The sequence below is a fragment of the Callithrix jacchus genome, chromosome 9 (genome assembly GCF_049354715.1).
Source record: "Callithrix jacchus isolate 240 chromosome 9, calJac240_pri, whole genome shotgun sequence".
NCBI classification, from domain to species: domain Eukaryota; kingdom Metazoa; phylum Chordata; class Mammalia; order Primates; family Cebidae; genus Callithrix; species Callithrix jacchus.
In genome coordinates this window covers 124,806,318-124,825,058 of record NC_133510.1, presented here as the reverse complement: position 1 = coordinate 124,825,058, position 18,741 = coordinate 124,806,318, and the positions used below count along the sequence as shown (strand labels likewise).

Below are 18,741 nucleotides of genomic sequence, written 5' to 3'. Positions count from 1 at the left end.
AGTATTGCTATAATGAACAGTGTGGGCCAGTGTTACTGAGCACTTACCGTACACCAGGCACTCTGCTAAGTGCTTTTCATTTACTGTCTCCTGCATGCTCACATCCTACCTGGGAGGTCCTATAGCACCTCCATTTGACAGATCAGGAGACTGTGCCTCAGGAAGGTGAAGTCATTCATCTGTTCCAGGTCACTCAGCTGGTACATGGTACAGATGGGATTTCTCAGCCAGAGCTCCTAACCTGTACCTCCTATTATTAGCTGCATTTTCCCTGTTCCAACTACACTGCTTGCTTCCCTCTCCCTTCCCTCCCCCATCCCTTCCCCTTCCCCTCCTTTCCTTGACAGAGTCAATCTGTTGCTGCCAGGCTAGTGCGCAATGGTACAGTCTCGGCTCACTGCAATCTCCACCTTCCAGGTTCAAGCAATTCTCCTGCCTCAGCCTCTTGAGTAACTGGGACTGCAGGTGTCCAACACACACCTGGCTAGTTTTTTTTTTTTTATTATTTTAGTAGAGACAGGGTTTCACCATGTTGGCCAGGATGGTCTCGATCTCCTGATCTTGTGATCCGCCCGCATCGGCTTCCCAATCTTTCTCTTATTTATTTTTTATGAGATGGAGTCTGCCTCTGTCAGATCTTGGCTTACCGCAATCCTCTCAGGATCAAGTGATTCTCCGGCTTCGGGCTCCCAAGTAGCTGGGACTACAGGTGCATGCCACCATACCCAGCTAATTTTTGTACTTTTAGTACAAAAATGTTGGCCAGGCTGGTCTTGAACTCCTGACCTCAAGCAATACGCCCGCCTCCTCAGCCTCCCAAAGTGCTGGAATTACAGGCTTGAGCTACTGTGCCCTTCTTAAATTACGCTGCTTTCTGTTGGAGTCCAGAGACTAAGTTTGATACCTACCATTACTGGACACCTTTTTACATCTATCTAATCATTTAATTCAAATAGTTACCGAGAACCTACCAGGAACCAAGCTCTGTTCTAGGGACTGGAGATATGGAGGTAAACAAAACAGACATCCCAGTGAGAGGAGTAAAATCTAAAGCAAATCAGTTAAGTAAAATATATAATATGGACTGTGCACGGTGAGGCAGGTGGATCACAAGGTCAGGCGTTCAAGACCAGCCTGGCCAAGAGACCAGGCTGGCCAATATGCTGAAACCTTGTCTCTACTAAAAATACAAAATTTAGCCTGGTGTGGTGATGGGCACCTGTAATCCCAGCTTCTCGGGAGGCTGAGGCAGAAGAACTGCTTGAACCTGGGATGCGGAGGTTGCAGTGAGCTGAGATCACGCCACTGCACTCCAGCCTAGGCAACATAGTGAGACTCCATCTCAAAAAAAAAAAGACAAAAACAAAATTAGCTGGGCGTGGTGACAGACACCTGTAATCCTAGCTACTTGGGAGGTTGAGGCAGGAATCACTTGAACCCAGGAGTCACAGGTTGCAGTGATCCAAGATGATGCCATTGCACTCCAGCTTGGGGGACAAGAGCAAAAACTCTGTCTCAAAAACAAACAGGCTGGGCGCAATTTCTTATGCCTGTAATCTCAGCACTTTGGGAGGCCAAGGCGAGCGGATCACCTGAGGTCCAGAGTTCAAGACCAGTCTGACCAACATGGAGAAACTCTGTCTCTACTAAAAGTACAAAATTAGCCGGGCATGGTGACAGATGCCTGTAATCCCAGCTACTCGGGAGGCTGAGGTAGGAGAATCGCTTGAACCCAGGAGGCAGAGGTTGTGGTGAGCTGAGATCGTGCCATTGCACTCCAGCCTGGGCAACAAGAGCAAAGCTCCATCTCAAAAATAAGTAAATAAGTAAATAAATAAATAACAAAAACTGGCTGGGTGTAGTGGTGCATGCCTGTAGTCCCAGATAATTGGGAGACTGAGGTGGGAGGATCATTGAACCCAGGAGGCAGAGGTTGCAGTGAGCTGTGATTGTGTCACTGCCCTCCAGCACCCTGGGTGACAGAGACAGACCCTGTCTCCAGATATTAGGTTGGCACAGAAGTAGTTGCAGTTTTTGCCACTGAAAGTAATGGCATTGAAAGTAATGGCAAGCCGGGCGTGGTGGCTCACACCTGTAATCCCAGCACTTTGGGAGGCTGAGGCAGGTGGATCACAAGGTCAAGAGACTGATACCATCCTGGCCAACATAGTGAAAACCCATCTCTACTAAAAATACAAAAATTAACTGGGCATGGTGGCGCATGCCTGTAGTTCCAGCTACTCAGGAGGCTGAAGCAGGAAAATCGCTTGAACCTGGGAGGCCGAGGTTGCTTTACTGCACTCCAGCCTGGGTGACAGAGCGAGATTCCGTCTCAAAAAAGAAAAAAGAAAGTAATAGCAAAAAAAAGCAATTACTTTTGCGGCAATCTAACAGATACATAGATATGTAGATAATATGATTAATGATGATTAGTGAGAGTGAAAAGGAAAACAGAAAAGTGAACAAGGGTCTGGGTGCAGGGGTTCACACCTGTAATTCCAGCACTTTGCGAGGCTGAGGTGGGCGGATCACTTGAGGACAGTAGTTCGAAACCAGCCTGGCCAACATGGTAAAACCCCACTTCTACTAAAAACACACACAAAAAATTAGCCTGGCATGGTGGTGCGTGTCTGTGGTCCCATCCGCTCAGGAGGCTTAGGTGGGAGGATCCTTTGAACCCCGGAGGCAGAGGTGGCAGTGAGCCGAGATCATGCCATTGCACTCTAGCCCCCCACCAAAAAAAAAAAAAAAAAAGAACAAGGAACATAAGATGATAAGTGTGGTCTCCAAGTCTTGTTTCATCTTCCTATGTCCATTATTTTTCCCACTGTACAAGTGAGAAGGAGGTTCAGAGAGGTGGTGTAACTTTCCCAGGGACTCACAGTGTCCGCTGAGTAGGCTGAGGTGTCAGCATCCTGGAGGGATCCATCCTGCAATTGCTCTTGGCTGTGTTTCTACCCAGCGCCTAGGATGGAGGTGGAAACACCAAAAGCATCAAACTTTCTCCTAAGGACTTAAGACCTGGCAAGCAGGTAGGTCAACCCCTGTGATCAGAGGCCATCAAAAGCCCTTGCGAAGCATCCATGAGGTGTCCAGGGCAGATGCTGAGGAATCACTATGGGAAAAGCAGGTGCAGAGGCTGGAGTGGAGGCTCAGGCTGATGAATCAATTCCAGAGATCAGGAGCAGAAGGCAAAGGCTTCCTAGGATTTTCTGAGACTGTTGGTAGCTCCCAGGCCCACCAGTCCTGGCTCTACTCCCATGGTGAGTTCTGCTTCCTGCCCCCTTCAGCTCTCTTGTCTCCAGCCCCTACGCCTTCAGACAGGGAAACCCAACGAGGCAAGTTGCCTAGTAATTAGCCGCAGCCTGGCACTGAGGAAGTGACTGTCACATGCAAACAGAGGCCCCCCTCCTCCACCCGGCCTCAGGAGCTTGAGGTGCCTCCCAGACTGCTGGGTCGTGCCAGTGGAGGATGCAGGGGAAATGTATTTAGGCATTAGCTGCCAGCCATGATGGCTGGTCCCCATGACTCAGTGTCTGTGCAGCAGATGTCATGAACAAGGGCGGCAGTGTGGAACAGAGTGGGTGAGAGTCTGGACTTTGGAGCCAGAAAGATGTTCCCTGCCTTCCCCAAGCACACCAACATCCTTTTTACACCTCTAAGAACCTTGGTATCTTCTTATTTTTATTTTTTTGAGATGGAGTCTCGCTCTGTTGCCCAGGCTGGAGTGCAGCCTCCCAGGTTCAAGCAATTCTTCTATTTCAGCCTCCCAAGTAGCTGGAACTACAAGCACATGGGGCCATGCCTGGCTAATTTTTTGTATTTCATTATTTATTTATTTATTTTTGAGACGGAGTTTTGCTCTTGTTACCCAGGCTGGAGTGCAATGGCGTGATCTTGGCTCACCGCAACCTCCGCCTCCTGGGTTCAGGCAATTCTCCTGCCTCAGCCTCCCGAGTAGCTGGGATTACAGGCACGCGCCACCATCCCCAGCTAATTTTTTGTATTTCTAGTAGAGATGGGGTTTCACCATGTTGACCAGGATGGTCTCGATCTCTTGACCTCGTGATCCACCTGCCTCGGCCTCCCAAAGTGCTGGGATTACAGGCGTGAGCCACTGCGCCCGGCCAACTTTTCCTTTTATTAAGTGAGTGGTGTTAGACTGTGGACACCTGAGTATTTTATTATCCTTGTGAGAAGTGTTCTGAATGAGAAAGAGTTTTGCCTGAGAGTAGAGGCGAACTCACCTGCTCTCAATTTGTAAGAGAGCCAGCTCAGAATTTTGTCTCTTCAGGCTGGGTATAAGAGCCAGTCTTCATTAGAGAGCATCTCAGCCTCACCAGGGGGAACGTCCTACTCTCTGCCATAAATAGGGGCTGAGGGAGAAAGAGGAGGGTGTCCTATCAAGGTTTCTGTGTTTTGTTTTTGTTTTGTACAGACGGAGTTTCACTATGTTGCCCAGATTGGTCTCTAACTCCTGGGCTCAACAAACCCCCCTGCCTTGACCTCCCAAAATGTTGGCATTACAGTTATGAGCCACAGTGCCTGCCTAAGGTTGCTCTGTGTGTGAATCAAAGAGGCACTCGATAAATCGTTGCGAGATTAATGAATGTCATTTCAAGGAGGGTTAGAAGCCACGGATGCCATCTGTAAAGGGTGTTAGAATTTGGTTATCCAGGAAAAGAGAAATTTTCAGCAGTTATACTGAGATTTCCAGAGGGTGAGTAGTTTTGGGACTAGGGGAGGAGGAATTGGGGTTCTGGGTTTCAATTCAACAAGTTTTTTTTTTTTTTTTTTTTGGAGACAGAGTTTCACTGTTGTTGCCCAGGCTGGAGTGCAGTGGCAGGATTCTCAGCTCACTGCAACCTCCACCTCCCAGGTGCAATCTATTTCCCTGCCTCAGCCTCCCAAGTAGCTGGGATTGCAGGCATGTGCCACCATGACCAGCTATGTTTTATGTTTTTAGTAGAGATGGGGTTTCCCCATGTTGGCTGAGCTGGTCTCAAACTCCTGACCTCAGGTGATCCATTTGCCTTGGCCTCCCAAAGTGCTGGGATTACAGGCATGAGCCATTGCACCTGGACCCTCTGGTAACTCTCATGCAACCCCATTTTACAGATGAGAAAATTGAGACTCAAGTTTGGGCACTCTGTCCAAGGTCATGCAGCTGCGTACATTTAGGAATTTCGGATGTTCATTTATGTAAACACGTCTGCTTTAGCAGTGCCTCTTCCATGAGGTAATGCATGTAAAAGCTTTTTTGTAGTAGAGCCATATAAACACGAAGCGTTGTTACTCATTTTGCTGGACTCCAGTTCAGCCTAGGGAGTCCAGGAAGGCTGGGGGCGGGAGGCAGTAATTAAAGTCTAAAGGCCTCTCAAAATTCCCTATTCTGGTTCCCTCTCCCAGGCACCTCCAGATTTTATCTTCTACCAAATAGAGTTTGTTTCTCAGAAGTTGCAGGATGTGGGCGGTGAGAAAAAAAGTCAGCAGTATCAACAACTACAAAACCCCCAGCAGCAGCCTAAACACAAAAGAGTTTGAATTTTGAACAAAGGGCAGGGTGAGACCTGAAAGTAAATGCTGACACATCCTCTCCCCAGCTGTGAACTGGGGGTCTGAGGGCTGCAGCAAAGGTCATCTGTCTCTACATCTTTAGGCAGGAAATGCAATTCAATCCTCCCAGTGACTGATCACTTTGCAAGATTAATGGAATCATCTCCAACACTGGTCTCTGTTCCAACAGCACAAAAAGTGAATCAACCTCTCTTACTCAGCAAGGTCAGCGGATTCCCAGTTTTAAAAGTTCAAAACTTTTCTCCAGGAAATCTGTCCCTCACTATTCCTTTTGTGGGGCAAAATTCTGCTTTCTAGGCTAAGACTGAAAGGTGGGATTGGAAAGTCCGAGGACTTTTCTAGGCTTTTCATCTGTTGCTACTTCAACTTTCAAATAAAATAAATTCGAAAGGCCTGGTTTTCCCTGAAAGGGTTAACTGCCAGCCCACTAAGCCCTCCCTCAGGGATAATCAACCAATGACAATTGAGTATGATGAAGTAATGCTTGGATTTTTATGTTCATTGGTTAGTGCCATCAATCCAGAGTTTTTTTTTTTTTTTTTTTTTTGAGATGGAGTCTCGCTCTGTTGCCCCGGCTGGAGTGCAGTGGCAGTGTCAAAATCTCAGCTCACTGCAACCTCCACCTCCTGGGCTCAAGTGATCCTCCTGCCTCAGCCCCCCTAGTAGCTGGGATTACAGGCAAGTGCTACCATGCCCAGCGAATTTTTGTATTTTTAGTAGAGATGGGGTTTCCCTGTGTTGGCCAGGCTGGTCTTAAACTCCTGTTCTTAGGTGATCCACCTGCCTTGGCCTCCCAAAGTGCTGGGATTACAGGTATTAACCACTGCACCTGGCCCAAATAAACTTTTTTTTTTTTTTTTTTGAGAGGGAGTTTCCCCTCTCACTGGGTGCGGTGGCTCACACCTGTAATCCCAGCACTTTGGGAGGCTGAGGTGGGCGGATCATGAGGTCAGGGGTTTGAGACCAGCCTGACCAACATGGTGAAACCCCGTCTCTATTTTAAAAAAAAAGGCCCAGCACAGTGGCTCACGCCTGTAATCCCAGTACTTTGGGAAGCCAAGGGAGGCAGATCATTTGAGGTCAGGAGTTCGAGACCAACTTGGCCAACGTGGTGAAACCCTGTGTCTACTAAAAATACAAAAATGAGCCGATTGTGGTGGCGGGCATCTGTAATCCCAGCAACTTGGAAGGCTGAGACAGGAGAATTGCTTGAACCTGGGAGGTGGAGGTTACAGTGAGCCAAGATTGGGCCACTGCACTCCAGCCTGGGCAACAGATCAACCTCTGTCTCAAAATAAAATAAAAAAAAAATAAGAATTCTAGATAGAAACTAAACTTTTCCCCAAATGGTCAAGGCCTGAAAGTCTATATGCATACATTTTGGTCTTCCTTAGTCCTTTTTTTTCTAAGATAGGGTTTTGCTTGTTTCCCAGGCTGGAGTGCAATGGCGGGATCTTGGCTCACTGCAACCTCCACCTCCCAGGTTCAAGTGATTTTCCTGCCCCAGTCTTCTGAGTAGCTAGGTATGTGCCACCATACCTGGCTAACTTTATATTTTTAGTAGAGATGGGGTTTCTCCATGTTGGTCAGGTTGGCCTCCAACTCCCAACCTCAGGTGATCCACCTGCCTCGGCCTCCCAAAGTGCTGGGATTACAAGGCTGAGCCACCGCGTCTGGCCTTCCTTAGTCCTTTTACTCAATCCACAAAAGACTGAGAAGTAAAAAGACAAGGTCTTTGGGGACCCCAATCATTTTAACAGAAATAATATGGTCTGTTGTCCTCCCAGATGAAAACAAGTAAGAATGTTTGTTTCAAATTGCAAAGGTCATACAAATATGGCAAATCTCAATCATTTGGCAACACTTGATTCTAGATACACAAGTCTTTATTTTTTTTATTTATTCATTTCTTTTTGAGAGAGAGTCTTACTCTGTCATCCAGGCTGGAGTGCAGTGGCACAATCTCAGCTCACTACAACCTCTGCCTCCTGAGTTCAAGCAATTCTCCTGCCTCAGCTTCCTGAGTAGCTGGGATCACAGGTTTGCGCCACCACACCCGGCTAACTTTTGTATTTTTAGCAGAGACAGGGCTTCGCCATGTTGGCTAGGCTGGTCTGGAATGTCTGGCCTCAGGTGATCTGGCTGCCTTGGCCTTCCAAAGTGTTAGGATTACGGGCATGATCCACCTCACTGGGCCTTATTTATTTTATATACCTTTCATTATGTTTGAAATATTTAGCTGGGCGCGGTGGCTCACGCCTGTAATCCCAGCACTTTGGGAGGCTGAGGCGGGCAGATCACGAGGTCAAGAGATCGAGACCATCCTGGCCATGGTGAAACCTCGTCTCTACTAAAAATACAAAAATTAGCCGGGTGTGGTGGCACGTGCCTGTGGTCCCAGCTACTCGGAAGGCTGAGGCGGAAGAATCGCTTGAACCCAGGTGGAGGTTGCAATGAGCCGAGACTGCGCCACTGCACTCCAGCCTGGCGACAGAGTAACTCTGTCTCAAAAAAAAAAAAACAAACAAAAAAAGAAATATTTAATAAATGTAAAAGGTCACAATGGATGTTAAAGATGTAAATAATATATAAATATAACCCTCTTAAAATTTTCTTTCCTCCTGAGAGGGGATCAAAGATAATGGTTTGCCATGCCATTCCAAGCTTTTCTTTTTTTTTTTTTTTGAGACAGTCTCGCTCTGTTGCCTAGGCTTGAGTACAATGGCACAATCTCGGCTCACTGTAACCTCCACCTCCATGGTTCAAGCAATTCTCCTGCCTCAGCCTCCCAAGTAGCTGGGATTACAGGTGCCTGTCGCCATGCCCAGCTAATTTTTGAATTTTTAGTAGAGACGGGTTTCATCATGTTGGCCAGGCTGGTCTAGAACTCCTGACTTCAGGTGATCCACCCACCTCAGCCTCCCAAAGTGCTGGGATTACAAGTGTGAGCCACCATGCCTGGCCTTGTGTTCTTTTTTTTTGAGATGGAGTCTCCCGTTGCACAGGCTGGAGTGCAATGGCGAGATCTCTGCTCAGTGCAGAGATCCACCTCCCACCTCCCAGGTTCAAGCAGTTCTTCTTCCTCAGCCTCCAAGTAGGTAGGATTACAGGCGTCTGCCACCACACCAGGCTAATTTTTGTATTTTTAGTAGAGATGGGTTTTCGTCATGTTTGCCATGCTGGTCTTGAACTCCTGACCTCAGGTAATCCACTCTCCTCTACCTCCCAAGTGCTAGGATTTCAGACATGAGCCAGTGCACCTGACCTCCAAACCTTTTTGGGAGGGGACACACATATGTACACAAATATTACTATATATAGCTTTTTTTTTTTTAGACGGAGTTTCGCTCTTGTTACCCAGGCTGGAGTGCAATGGCGCAATCTCGGCTCACGGCATCCTCCGCCTCCTGGGTTCAGGCAATTCTCCTGCCTCAGCCTCCTGAGTAGCTGGGATTACAGGCATGCGCCACCACGCACAGCTAATTTTTTGTATTTTTAGTAGATATGGGGTTTCACCATGTTGACCAGGACGGTCTTGATCTCTTGACCTCGTGATCCACCCGCCTCGGCCTCCCAAAGTGCTGGGATTACAGGCTTGAGCCACTGCGCCCGGCCGCTTTTTTTTTTTTTTTTTTTTTTTGAGACGGAGTCTCACTCTGTTGCCAGGTGGTAGTACAGTGGTAGCAGGATCTTGGCTCACTGCAACCTCTGCCTCCTGGGTTCAAGTGATTCTCCTGCCTCAGCCTCCTGAGTAGCTGGGACTACAGACACATGCCACTACACCCAGATAATTTTTTTTCTTTTTTGAGATGGAGTTTCGCTCTTGTCACCTAGGCTAGAGTGCAATGGCGCAATCTCGGTTCACTGCAACCTCTGCCTCCCGGGTTCAGGAGATTCTCCTATCTTGGTCTCCAGATTAGCTGGGATTACAGGCGTGCGCCAATACACATGACTAATTTTTAATATTTTTAGTAGAGACAGGGTTTTACCATGTTGGCCAGGCTTGTCTGGAACTCCTGACCTCAGGTGATCCGCCTTGCCTCAGCCTCCCAAAAAGTTGGGATTCTAGGTGTGAGCCACCATGCCTGGCCTAAATAATACTTTAGAATGGCAGTTCTACAGACAACAACTGGAAAGGGGTCCAAGATTATAGTCAGTGAAAAGCAAGATGGGAGACTGTGTATATATTTCTTTCTTTTTTTTTTTTTTTTTGAGATGGAGCCTTGCTCTGTTACCCAGGCTGGAGTGTAGTGTCATGATCATGGCTCACTGCGACGTCTGCCTCCCAGGTTCAAGTGATTTTTCTGCCTCAGCCTCCCGAGTAGCTGGGATTACTGTGGTGTGCCACCACACCTGGCTAATTTTTGTATTTTTAGTAGAGATGGGGTTTCACCATGTTGGCCAGGGTGGTCTTGAACTCCTGACCTCAAGTGATCCACCCACCTCAGTTTTCCAAAGTGATGGGATTACAGGGTTGAGCCAAAGCACCTAGCTGGTGTGTCTATTTCTGTGATACAACAATACAAGAAAATATGGCTCATGTCTGTAATCGCAGGACTTTGGGAGACTGAGGCAGGTGGATCACCTAAGCTCAGAAGTTTGAGACCAGCCTGGCCAACACAGTGAAACACTGTCTCTACTAAAAATATGAAAATGAGCTGGGTGTGGCGGCATGGACCTGTAGTCTCAGGAAAATGAGCTGGGTGTGGCGGCATGGACCTGTATGCTAAGGCAGGAGAATCACTTGAACTTTGGAGGTGGAGTTTGCACTGAGCCAAGATCATGTTCCTGCACTCCAGCCTGGGTGACAGTGCGTGACTCCATCTCAAGAAAAGAAAAGAAGGCCTGGCCTGGTGGCTGCTCACGCCTGTAATCCTAGCACTTTGGGAGGCTGAGGTGGGTGGATCACGAGGTCAAGAGATCGAGACCATCCTGGTCAACATGGTGAAACCCCGTCTCTACTAAAAATACAAAAAATTAGCTGGGCATGGTGGTGCGTGCCTGTAATCCCAGCTACTCAGGATGCTGAGGCAGGAGAATTGCCTGAACCCAGGAGGCGGAGGTTGCAGTGAGCGGAGATCGCGCCATTGCACTCCAGCCTGGGTAACAAGAGCGAAACTCCGTCTCAAAAAATAAATAAATAAATAAAATAAAAAATAAATAAAAAAGAAAAAAAGCGGATCACGTTGGCTCATGCCTATAATCCCAGCACTTTGGGAGGCCAAGGTGGGTGGATCATGAGGTCAGTTCACAACCAGCCTGGCCAAAATGGTGAAACCCCATGTCTACTAAAAATATAAAAATTAGCCAGGGGTGGTGGTGGGTGCTGTAATCACAGCTACTCGGGAAGCTGAGGCAGAGAATTGCTTGAACCTGGGAGGCAGAGTTTGCAGTGAGTCGAAATCATACCACTGCATCCAAGCCTGGGTGACAGAGCCAGACTCGGTCTCAAAAAAAAAAAAGGTGGAATATTTTATAAATACAATAGAATTTGAAAAATATTTAACTATGCTTAAAAAGAGTCTCAGATGCCCAACAGGTAGATTAAGAAAGTCTCTAATATCTCTGTTTACGTTCCTTTCCTGAGTGGTCTTTTCCAGCATTATGTGTTAATCATTCTGTGCTTTTATTCCTGTTTTGGGACTTTTGTCCCCCGACCCCCCAAAAAAAAGAATGTATGTAGATAGAGATATATCCCTTTTGGTCTACCTAAGTGGTCAGCACGATTTAGTTTTATTTTAGTATTCGTGCATCTTGTTTTGTTTTGTTTGTTGTGTTTTGGAGACAGAGTCTCAGGATGTCACCCAGGCTGGAGAGCAGTGGCATGATCTCGGTTCACTGCAATCTCCACCTCCTGGGTTTAAGCCATTCTCCTGCATCAGCCTCCTGAGTAGCTGGGACCACAGGGGTGCGCCACCATGGCTGCCTAATTTTTGTATGTTTAGTAGAGATGGGGTTTCACCATGTTGCCCAGGCTGGTCTTGAACTCCTGAGCTCAGGTGATCTGCCTGCCTCGGTCTCCCAAAATGCTGGGATTACAGGCATGAGCCACTGTGCCTGGCTTCAGTCCCGAGTTTTGAGAATATTCCTATGTCCTTGTGTAAAGCCCCTCTCATTTGCAGTACCTTTGAATCCTTGCCAAAACTCTATGAGGGAGGGGTTGTAATTCCCCACTTTTATGGCTGAGACTCAAAGAGAGGTCAAGTTGCTTGGCCAAATTTTACGGCTGTGAAATAATGATAGTATTTGAACTCAGAGCTTATAGGAATCCAGGGCCCACATGGTTGCCCACTTTGCTAAGCCTTCCTTCAGGGCTGTCCCATGGAAGATGCTAGAGATATTCTCTCTTCTTTTTTTGAAACGGAATCTCCCTGTCGCCCAGGCTTGAGTGCAGAGGTACAATCTTGACTCACTGCAATGTCCGTCTCCTAGGTTCAAGCAATTCTCCTGCTTCAGCTTCCCAAGTAGCTGGGATTACAGGCATACTACCATGCTAGTCTTTGTATTTTTTTTTTTTTTTTTGAGATGGAGTCTCACTCTGTAGTCAGGCTGGAGTGCTGTGGTGCTGTATCGGCTCCCTGCAACTTCTGCCTCCTGGTTCCCGGTTCAAGCGATTCTCCTGCCTCGGCCTCCCAAGTAGTTGGAATTGCAGTCATGTGCCACATTGCCCAGCTAATTTTTGTATTTTTAGTTGAGACAGGATTTCACCATGTTGGCTAGGCTGATCTTGAACTCCTGATGTCGTGATCTTCCTGCTTCAGCCTCTCAAAGTGCTGGGATTACAGGCATGAGTCACCACACCCAGCCCCCTTTTTTTTAAACAGAGTCTCGCTCTCACTCTTACCCTGGCTGGAGTGCAATGACACAATCTCAGCTCACTACAACCTCTGCCTCAAAAGTTCACGCAATTCTCCTGCCTCAGCCTCCCGAGTAGCTGGGACTACAGGTGCACACCACCATGCCCAGCTAATTTTTTGTATTTTTTAGTAGAGACGGGGTTTCACCTTGTGACCAGGATGGTCTCAATCTCTTGACCTCGTGATCCACCCGCCTTGGCCTCCCAAAGTGCTGGGATAATAGGCGTGAGCCACTGCCCCTGGCCTTAATTTTTGTATTTTTAATAGAGACGGGGATTTCACCATGTTGGCCAGGCTGGTCTTGAACTCCTGACCTTAGGTGATCCACCTGCCTCAGCCTCCCAAAGTGCTGGGATTACAGATGTGACCCAAGGCGCTCCGCCAATGATTGTATATCTGTACCATTTGTTGCTGTCACTTCTAGCCCCTTCAAATGTAGGTACTGGGGTTAAGGAGCTGAATTTTTTTTTTTTTTTAAAGACGGGGTTTCACCATGTTGGTCATGCTGGTCTTGAACTCCCAACCTCAGGTGATCTGCCTGCCTTGGCCTCCAAAGTGCCTGGATTATAGGTGTGAGCCACCACGCCCGGCAAGGAGCTGAATTTTACATTTTATTTTAATTAAATTGAAGTAGCTGTATGTATGTAGCTAGTGTATCACAGCCAGCGCAGCCTTAGAGGGCTTTCTAGAATTTGTTTTAACTCACTACCAGGCTACATATACCTAAAGGGCTGATTTGATGCAGGCTCCCCCAATCAACCTTTCATAAACATTTGTGGAATGAGTGAAGGGTCCATGGGGAAAGGGGGCCAAGGACATCAGCAGAGGTTTCCCGGAAGAGGCCATCTGGTTCCAGTGTGAATGCTTGCAGTGTTAGCCCTTTAACCAGTCTCTCTGAGTGCCTGCCAAGAGCATGGCACTGCATAGACTCCTGGGGATGCCAGTTGGATATGAGGTTGTCCCACCTGCTCAGATTTTACAAATAGACTTCTCAAGGACAAATAATTGGTGATAGGGTAGGAATCTGACACGTGGATGAGCACTTTCAGATATATATCCTCCTGACAGTCAAGCACAAAGCGCAATCCCATATAGCTCTGTTCGAAATAGAAAAGGCCTGGGGCTGGGTGCGGTGGCTCATACCTGTAATCCCAGCGCAGCACTTTAGGAGGCCCAGGCGGGTGGATCACCTGAGGTCAGGAGTTTGAGACCAGCCTGACTAACATGGTGAAACCCTATCTCTACTAAAAATACAAAGTTAGCCGGGTATGGTGGTGAATGCCTGTAATGCTAGCTACTCAGGAGGCTGAGGCAGGAGAAGCGCTTGAACCTGGGAGGCAGAGGTTGCAATGAGCTGAGATTATGCCATTGCATTCCAGTCTGGGCAACAAGAGTAAAACTCCGTCTCAAAAACAAAAAACAAGCAATCAAACAAAAAAATAGAAAAAAATTGAATACCATCTAAAAGTTAGGGACCTAATTAAATCATTCTTGCACCATTTATCTGCCCAATGAAATGCTATGAAATCATTAAAAAGAAGGCCGGGCGCAGCGGCTCACACCTGTAATCCCAGCACTTTGGGAGGCTGAGGCGGGTGGCTCTCCTGAGCTCAGGAGGTTGAGACCAGCCTGATCAACAAGGTAAAACGCCATCTCCTAAAAAAAAAAAAGGTAACTATACATGCTGCTGTAGAATGATTTCATATCCTTAAATTAAAACAAAACAGGGCCAGGCGTGGTGGCTCATGCTTGTAATCCCAGCACTTTGGGAAGCCCAGGCGGGAGGATCACTTGAGTTTAGGAGTTGGAGACCAGCCTGGGCAACATGGCAAAACCCTGTCTCTACCAAAAATATAAAAATTAGCTGGGCCAGTGGTGCACTCCTGTAAACTCAGCTCAGCTACTTGGGAGGCTACGGTGGGAGCACTGGTTGAGCCCAGGAGGAGGCTTCAGTGAGCCTAGATTGTGTCACTGCACTCCAGCCTGGTCAACGAAGCAAAGCCCTGTTTCTTTCTTTCTTTCTTTTTTTTTTTTTTGAGATGAAGTCTCTGCTCTATCACCCAGCCTGGAGCGTAATGGTGAGATCTCCGATCACCGCAACCTCCGCCTCCTGGATTCAAGCGATTCTCCTGCCTCAGCCTCCCTGAGTAGCTGAGATTACAGGCATGCACGACCAAGCCCAGCTAATTTTTTGTATTTTTTTTTTTTTTTTTTTTTTGAGACGGAGTTTCACTCTTGTTACCCAGGCTGGAGTGCAATGGCGTGACCTCGGCTCACCGCAACCTCCGCCTCCTGGGTTCAGGCAATTCTCCTGCCTCAGCCTCCTGAGTAGCTGGGATTACAGGCACACGCTACCGTGCCCAGATAATTTTTTTTGCATTTTTAGTAGAGACGGGGTTTCACCATGTTGACCAGGATGGTCTCGATCTCTTGACCTCGTGATCCACCCGCCTCAGCCTCCCAAAGTGCTGGCTTGAGCCACTGTGCCCGGCCAATTTTTTGTATTTTTAGTAAATACGGGGTTTCACCATAATGGCCAAGCTAGTTTTGAACTCCTGACCTCAAGTAACCCACCCGCCTCCGCCTCCCAGAGTGCTAGGATTACAGGTGTGAGCCACTGTGCCCCGCCATCACAAGACCCTGTTTCAAAAAAAAAAAAAATTCAGGAGCTATGATAATCATATATGAATAGGAGAACTATGAATATGAGAACAACTTCAATTTCTTAAGAGGATTCTGGTTTCTGAGAGCTCCATCCAGGGTCCGCCTTTCCTTGAGAAGCAGGTCCCTCATTCTACCCAGCCCTGGATATGTCCCAATGGGAGCTGCATCTTCTTTTCTGTATCCTCTCTCTCTTTGGGCACAGAGTTGCTCAATCAACCTTTGATGAATGAAGAATGGACGGGGGTACCTCAGGCAGGATTTGACTGGGCCTTTTGTAAGATTGATGAGGAGGGTCCAGGAAATCACTATTATTGTTTCCAGTACAACTGGCCTGGTGTTTTCCTGTAGGAGAAAGTACATCTCTGGGACAAGCACCTTCACCTTCTCTCTTCCCTCACCTACTCTCCACTTCTCTGGGACAATTAGCCAACACTGGGAGCTCCAGGGTCTCGGCCCTTCCCGCTTTGGTCCAAAATAACCTCCTCCCCTACTTTGAGCAAATGCTTGGAATTCTTTCAACTGGAGGACAAAGCCTTTCATCTGCCAATTACCGATAAAGAGAAAATGCAAATATGGGGGGGGGAAGGTGATTCATCAAGGGCCCAACATTTATTGAGTGGCCACTTAGGACCCGGTGGCAGGGCAGGCATTCTGGGGGAGGCCAAGGGGAACAAACTCCCGGCTGGCCCATTCTTCTGTCACGTTTCGGTTTCCTCGAGGTTTGTAAAGGGAGGGGATTAAATTAGATGACTACCCAGCCCCTTCCCACTCTGACAAGCCAGAACTCCTCATGAGGTGATATATGGACTTAACTGTTTTTACACTAAGGTGGTTACCTGACGCCAGCTTTTGGGGCCACCATAAGGCCACTTGGGGAGAAAAAAAGGGCCTCAGGGAGAAAAATTAATTAGATCAAGCATTCTGTTTTTTTTTTTTTTTTTGCTTTATTTCACTTAATTCACTTTGCATCACTCTCCAAGCTCATATACTCTGCTTTGAACATGTTTATTACATTATGGGGCAGTAGTGAGGCTGGTAAGTTACAAAAAAAAAAAAAAAAAAAGAGCACGTGATGGCCAAGCCAGGCTCCGGTGTGAGCCCTGGCAGCGGCACATATGAGATATGTGATCCTGGGTGAGTGGCTTTGCTTTTTTTAGTCCCAATTTCCTCCTTTGCAAAATAGGAACGAACAAGACTACCTCTTAAAGGGTTCTTGTGAGAAAGATAGGAGCAAATAAAATGGTCCACGGGCTGAAGGCAGAACTCGTAGCAGTCAAACTAAGGGTTACTGATTGGACGCCGCAGAGCCAATGTGGGCGATTTCAGTTTGGAAACAAATTTTGATGTTTCCCAGCCTCATCCTTGCTTAAAAGATTTTTATAGCTAGTGAACATGAATGAAAACAAACTTCAAAGAGCAGCCTTTGGGGGTGGGTGAGAAAGACTACAGAAAGATAGGACTGGAAACTTCTAAGGTGAGGGGGAAGCTCTCTTAGGGTGACCAATGCGATGCTGATAGTGAGTGACATCCTATGTCAGGTGGGGAAGTCCCTCCTCCCCATGTCTATCTGATAGCTTGGGGACTGTACAGGGGAAGAGCAATCAATCATTCAGTCACAATTTCTCTGAGCCTCAGTTGCCCCATCTGCAAAATGACCTGCTCCAACTATCCCACAGTGTTAATGGCAGAAATAAAATGTCAGGCTCAAAGCCTGCTCTCTACAAAGTCCCTTTATACTCGCCCTCTTGCCATGTCATTTTATCATCATCTCTTACCCCCAAGAGCAGGCCTAGCACGGCACTGCAGCTGGGTCTGGAGGAAGGCTTAGGGCCAGATCAGCCTAGTCGACCTGAGCAAGCCTAGTCGACCTGACTTGCTCATTATGGGAGCACATCCCAGGACCAGTGCTGGGGTCGTCACAAACACTAATAAGTGGACAGGGACCTAATGACACCCCTGTATGTACGGAGGATGCCGATACCTCTACTAAGAAGCCCTGTATGATTCACCAAGGGGGCACCAGAGTCCCCCTTACCTATCCCAGAGCACCATGCACCTTTCCACCGACTCTTCTATAAACCGCCAGCAAGGGCTTACCCTTCGCTCCTGTGCGGGCTGCGTTAGGAGGCGCCAGATCCGATTCTTTCCGTCTTTCACTCCTGAGTATCTATCTGCTCCCCTCGCCGAGCGCAAGAGCCTTTAAAAAACGTCCAACTTCTGTTGCAAGGCTGGTCGCCTCGTAAAGGACTCCACAGAGGCGGGCAGAATGAATGAATGAAAGCCCACGTCTTCCGGTCAGCTGCGGTCTGCAAAGGCTCTGGTCTGGCTGTATTTCCTGTACGTGTGTGTGTCCATATCTTTGAGTGCCGGGAGTTTAAAAGTTAGGCAATCCTTAGAGGTATGGAGCTGAGCTAATTTTCTTCTGAGCCCCCAAATGCCTCCTCCATATGGCAGGTCCGCAAATGGGGGGATCTGCAGAGGATCACCCCCCACGAAAAAGACATGCAGCAGCAAAACAAAAAAAGAAAAAAATTATATATACAAAATGCTTTGAATTTGAGTCGGCCACACAGGTAATGTTGGGGGAGGGGTGGATGAAATAAGAGGAAGAGGGGTAGCCCTGGGCCTTGGGGGCAGGGACGGAGGTGGGGGGTCGTTTTTGGGGGTGCCAGGCCCCGGGGGCTTTCACGCCAGCTTGTTCGGCTTGCATTTCCGCGCCTCCCGCTGAGGCCAGCCGTGCAAATCTGCACCTCCCTCCCCGCCCCCTCCTCGTTCCCTCCCTCCCTGCCCCGCCATCTCCGGGATGCGCCCGCCGCCTGCAACTCGGCCCTCCAAAAGTCAGCTCTGCACACAACTCCCGGGCGGCGGCGGCGCCTGCGTGCAGAGGCGCACTCGTGACCCAACAACAAAACAGCGATGCCAGGGCGCTAACGGCGCCCGGTGCTTCCCGGGCTCCCTCCCGCCCCACACCTCCTCGGGCCGCCGCCCCCACTCCCCCAAGTCCCGGCCGAGAGCCCCCCCAACTCGCCCGGCCGCGAGCTCCGAGCGCGATCGGCAACAATGTTTACGTTCCGGGGATTATGACGTCGACGCCTCCCCCCCCACAACTGCTGAAAATGGTTTCCTAGGACTTTGCAAACGGATCTGCCTAAGTGTTGGTGCAAAACTTTGTAGATCTCGGCTCTGGCTTGCTTTATTTATTTATTTTTTGGTTTGTTTTCTTTGGTCTTCCCTCCTTCCTCCCTCGGCCAAAATGCAGGGGGCAGGAGTGTTGACAATTAATTGGTGAACTCTCCTAAAAAAATGGAGGCAGAGAAAGACTCTGGAAGAAGATTGGTGTGTAGCTTTTTTTTTTTTTTTCCCAAATCTGTATCTGGCATATGATAGATTCTTTTTTTTTTTTTTTTTTGGTTGTTTCTCGCTGCCTTTTCTTTCCTTTTCTGTATTTTGCAAGAGGACCGGGAAAAAAAATAATAAATTGCATGCAAAAGGAAGCAAGCTGCTTACTCCAGTCCCTTTTGAGGCTTAGAGTCTCAGACACTTAAGTGGGGAGGTGGTATCGCGGAACGGTGTGGAGGAGGGCTGAGCAGGCTCGGGGTTCGCCCGGAATCTGGGGGGCTGCGGGGCCGGGCGCTGGGCGGTG

General features: G+C 48.2%; 1 protein-coding gene and 1 long non-coding RNA gene across 20 annotated transcripts in view; one reads left to right on the top strand and one right to left on the bottom strand.

Moving 5' to 3' along the window:
- Positions 1 to 17,938, bottom strand: part of LOC128928635 (uncharacterized) — a 34,630-nt gene extending 16,692 nt beyond the window's left edge. The window contains exon 1 of the long non-coding RNA XR_008474037.2: positions 17,196 to 17,938. This is a non-coding gene — a long non-coding RNA (uncharacterized LOC128928635). The remainder of the gene's footprint in view (positions 1 to 17,195) is intronic.
- Positions 17,260 to 18,741, top strand: part of KDM2B (lysine demethylase 2B) — a 161,456-nt gene continuing 159,974 nt past the window's right edge. For 6 of the 19 annotated variants that reach the window (XM_078337458.1, XM_078337457.1, XM_054238996.2 and 3 more), the window contains exon 1: positions 17,870 to 18,252. In XM_078337458.1, the coding sequence (XP_078193584.1) occupies positions 17,902 to 18,252 (351 nt within the window). In that variant the 5' untranslated portion in view covers positions 17,870 to 17,901. Of the gene's footprint in view, positions 17,672 to 17,869; positions 18,435 to 18,741 lie in introns of those variants that run through there. The other 13 variants (XM_078337472.1, XM_078337469.1, XM_078337467.1 and 10 more) reach the window with 4 other exon arrangements.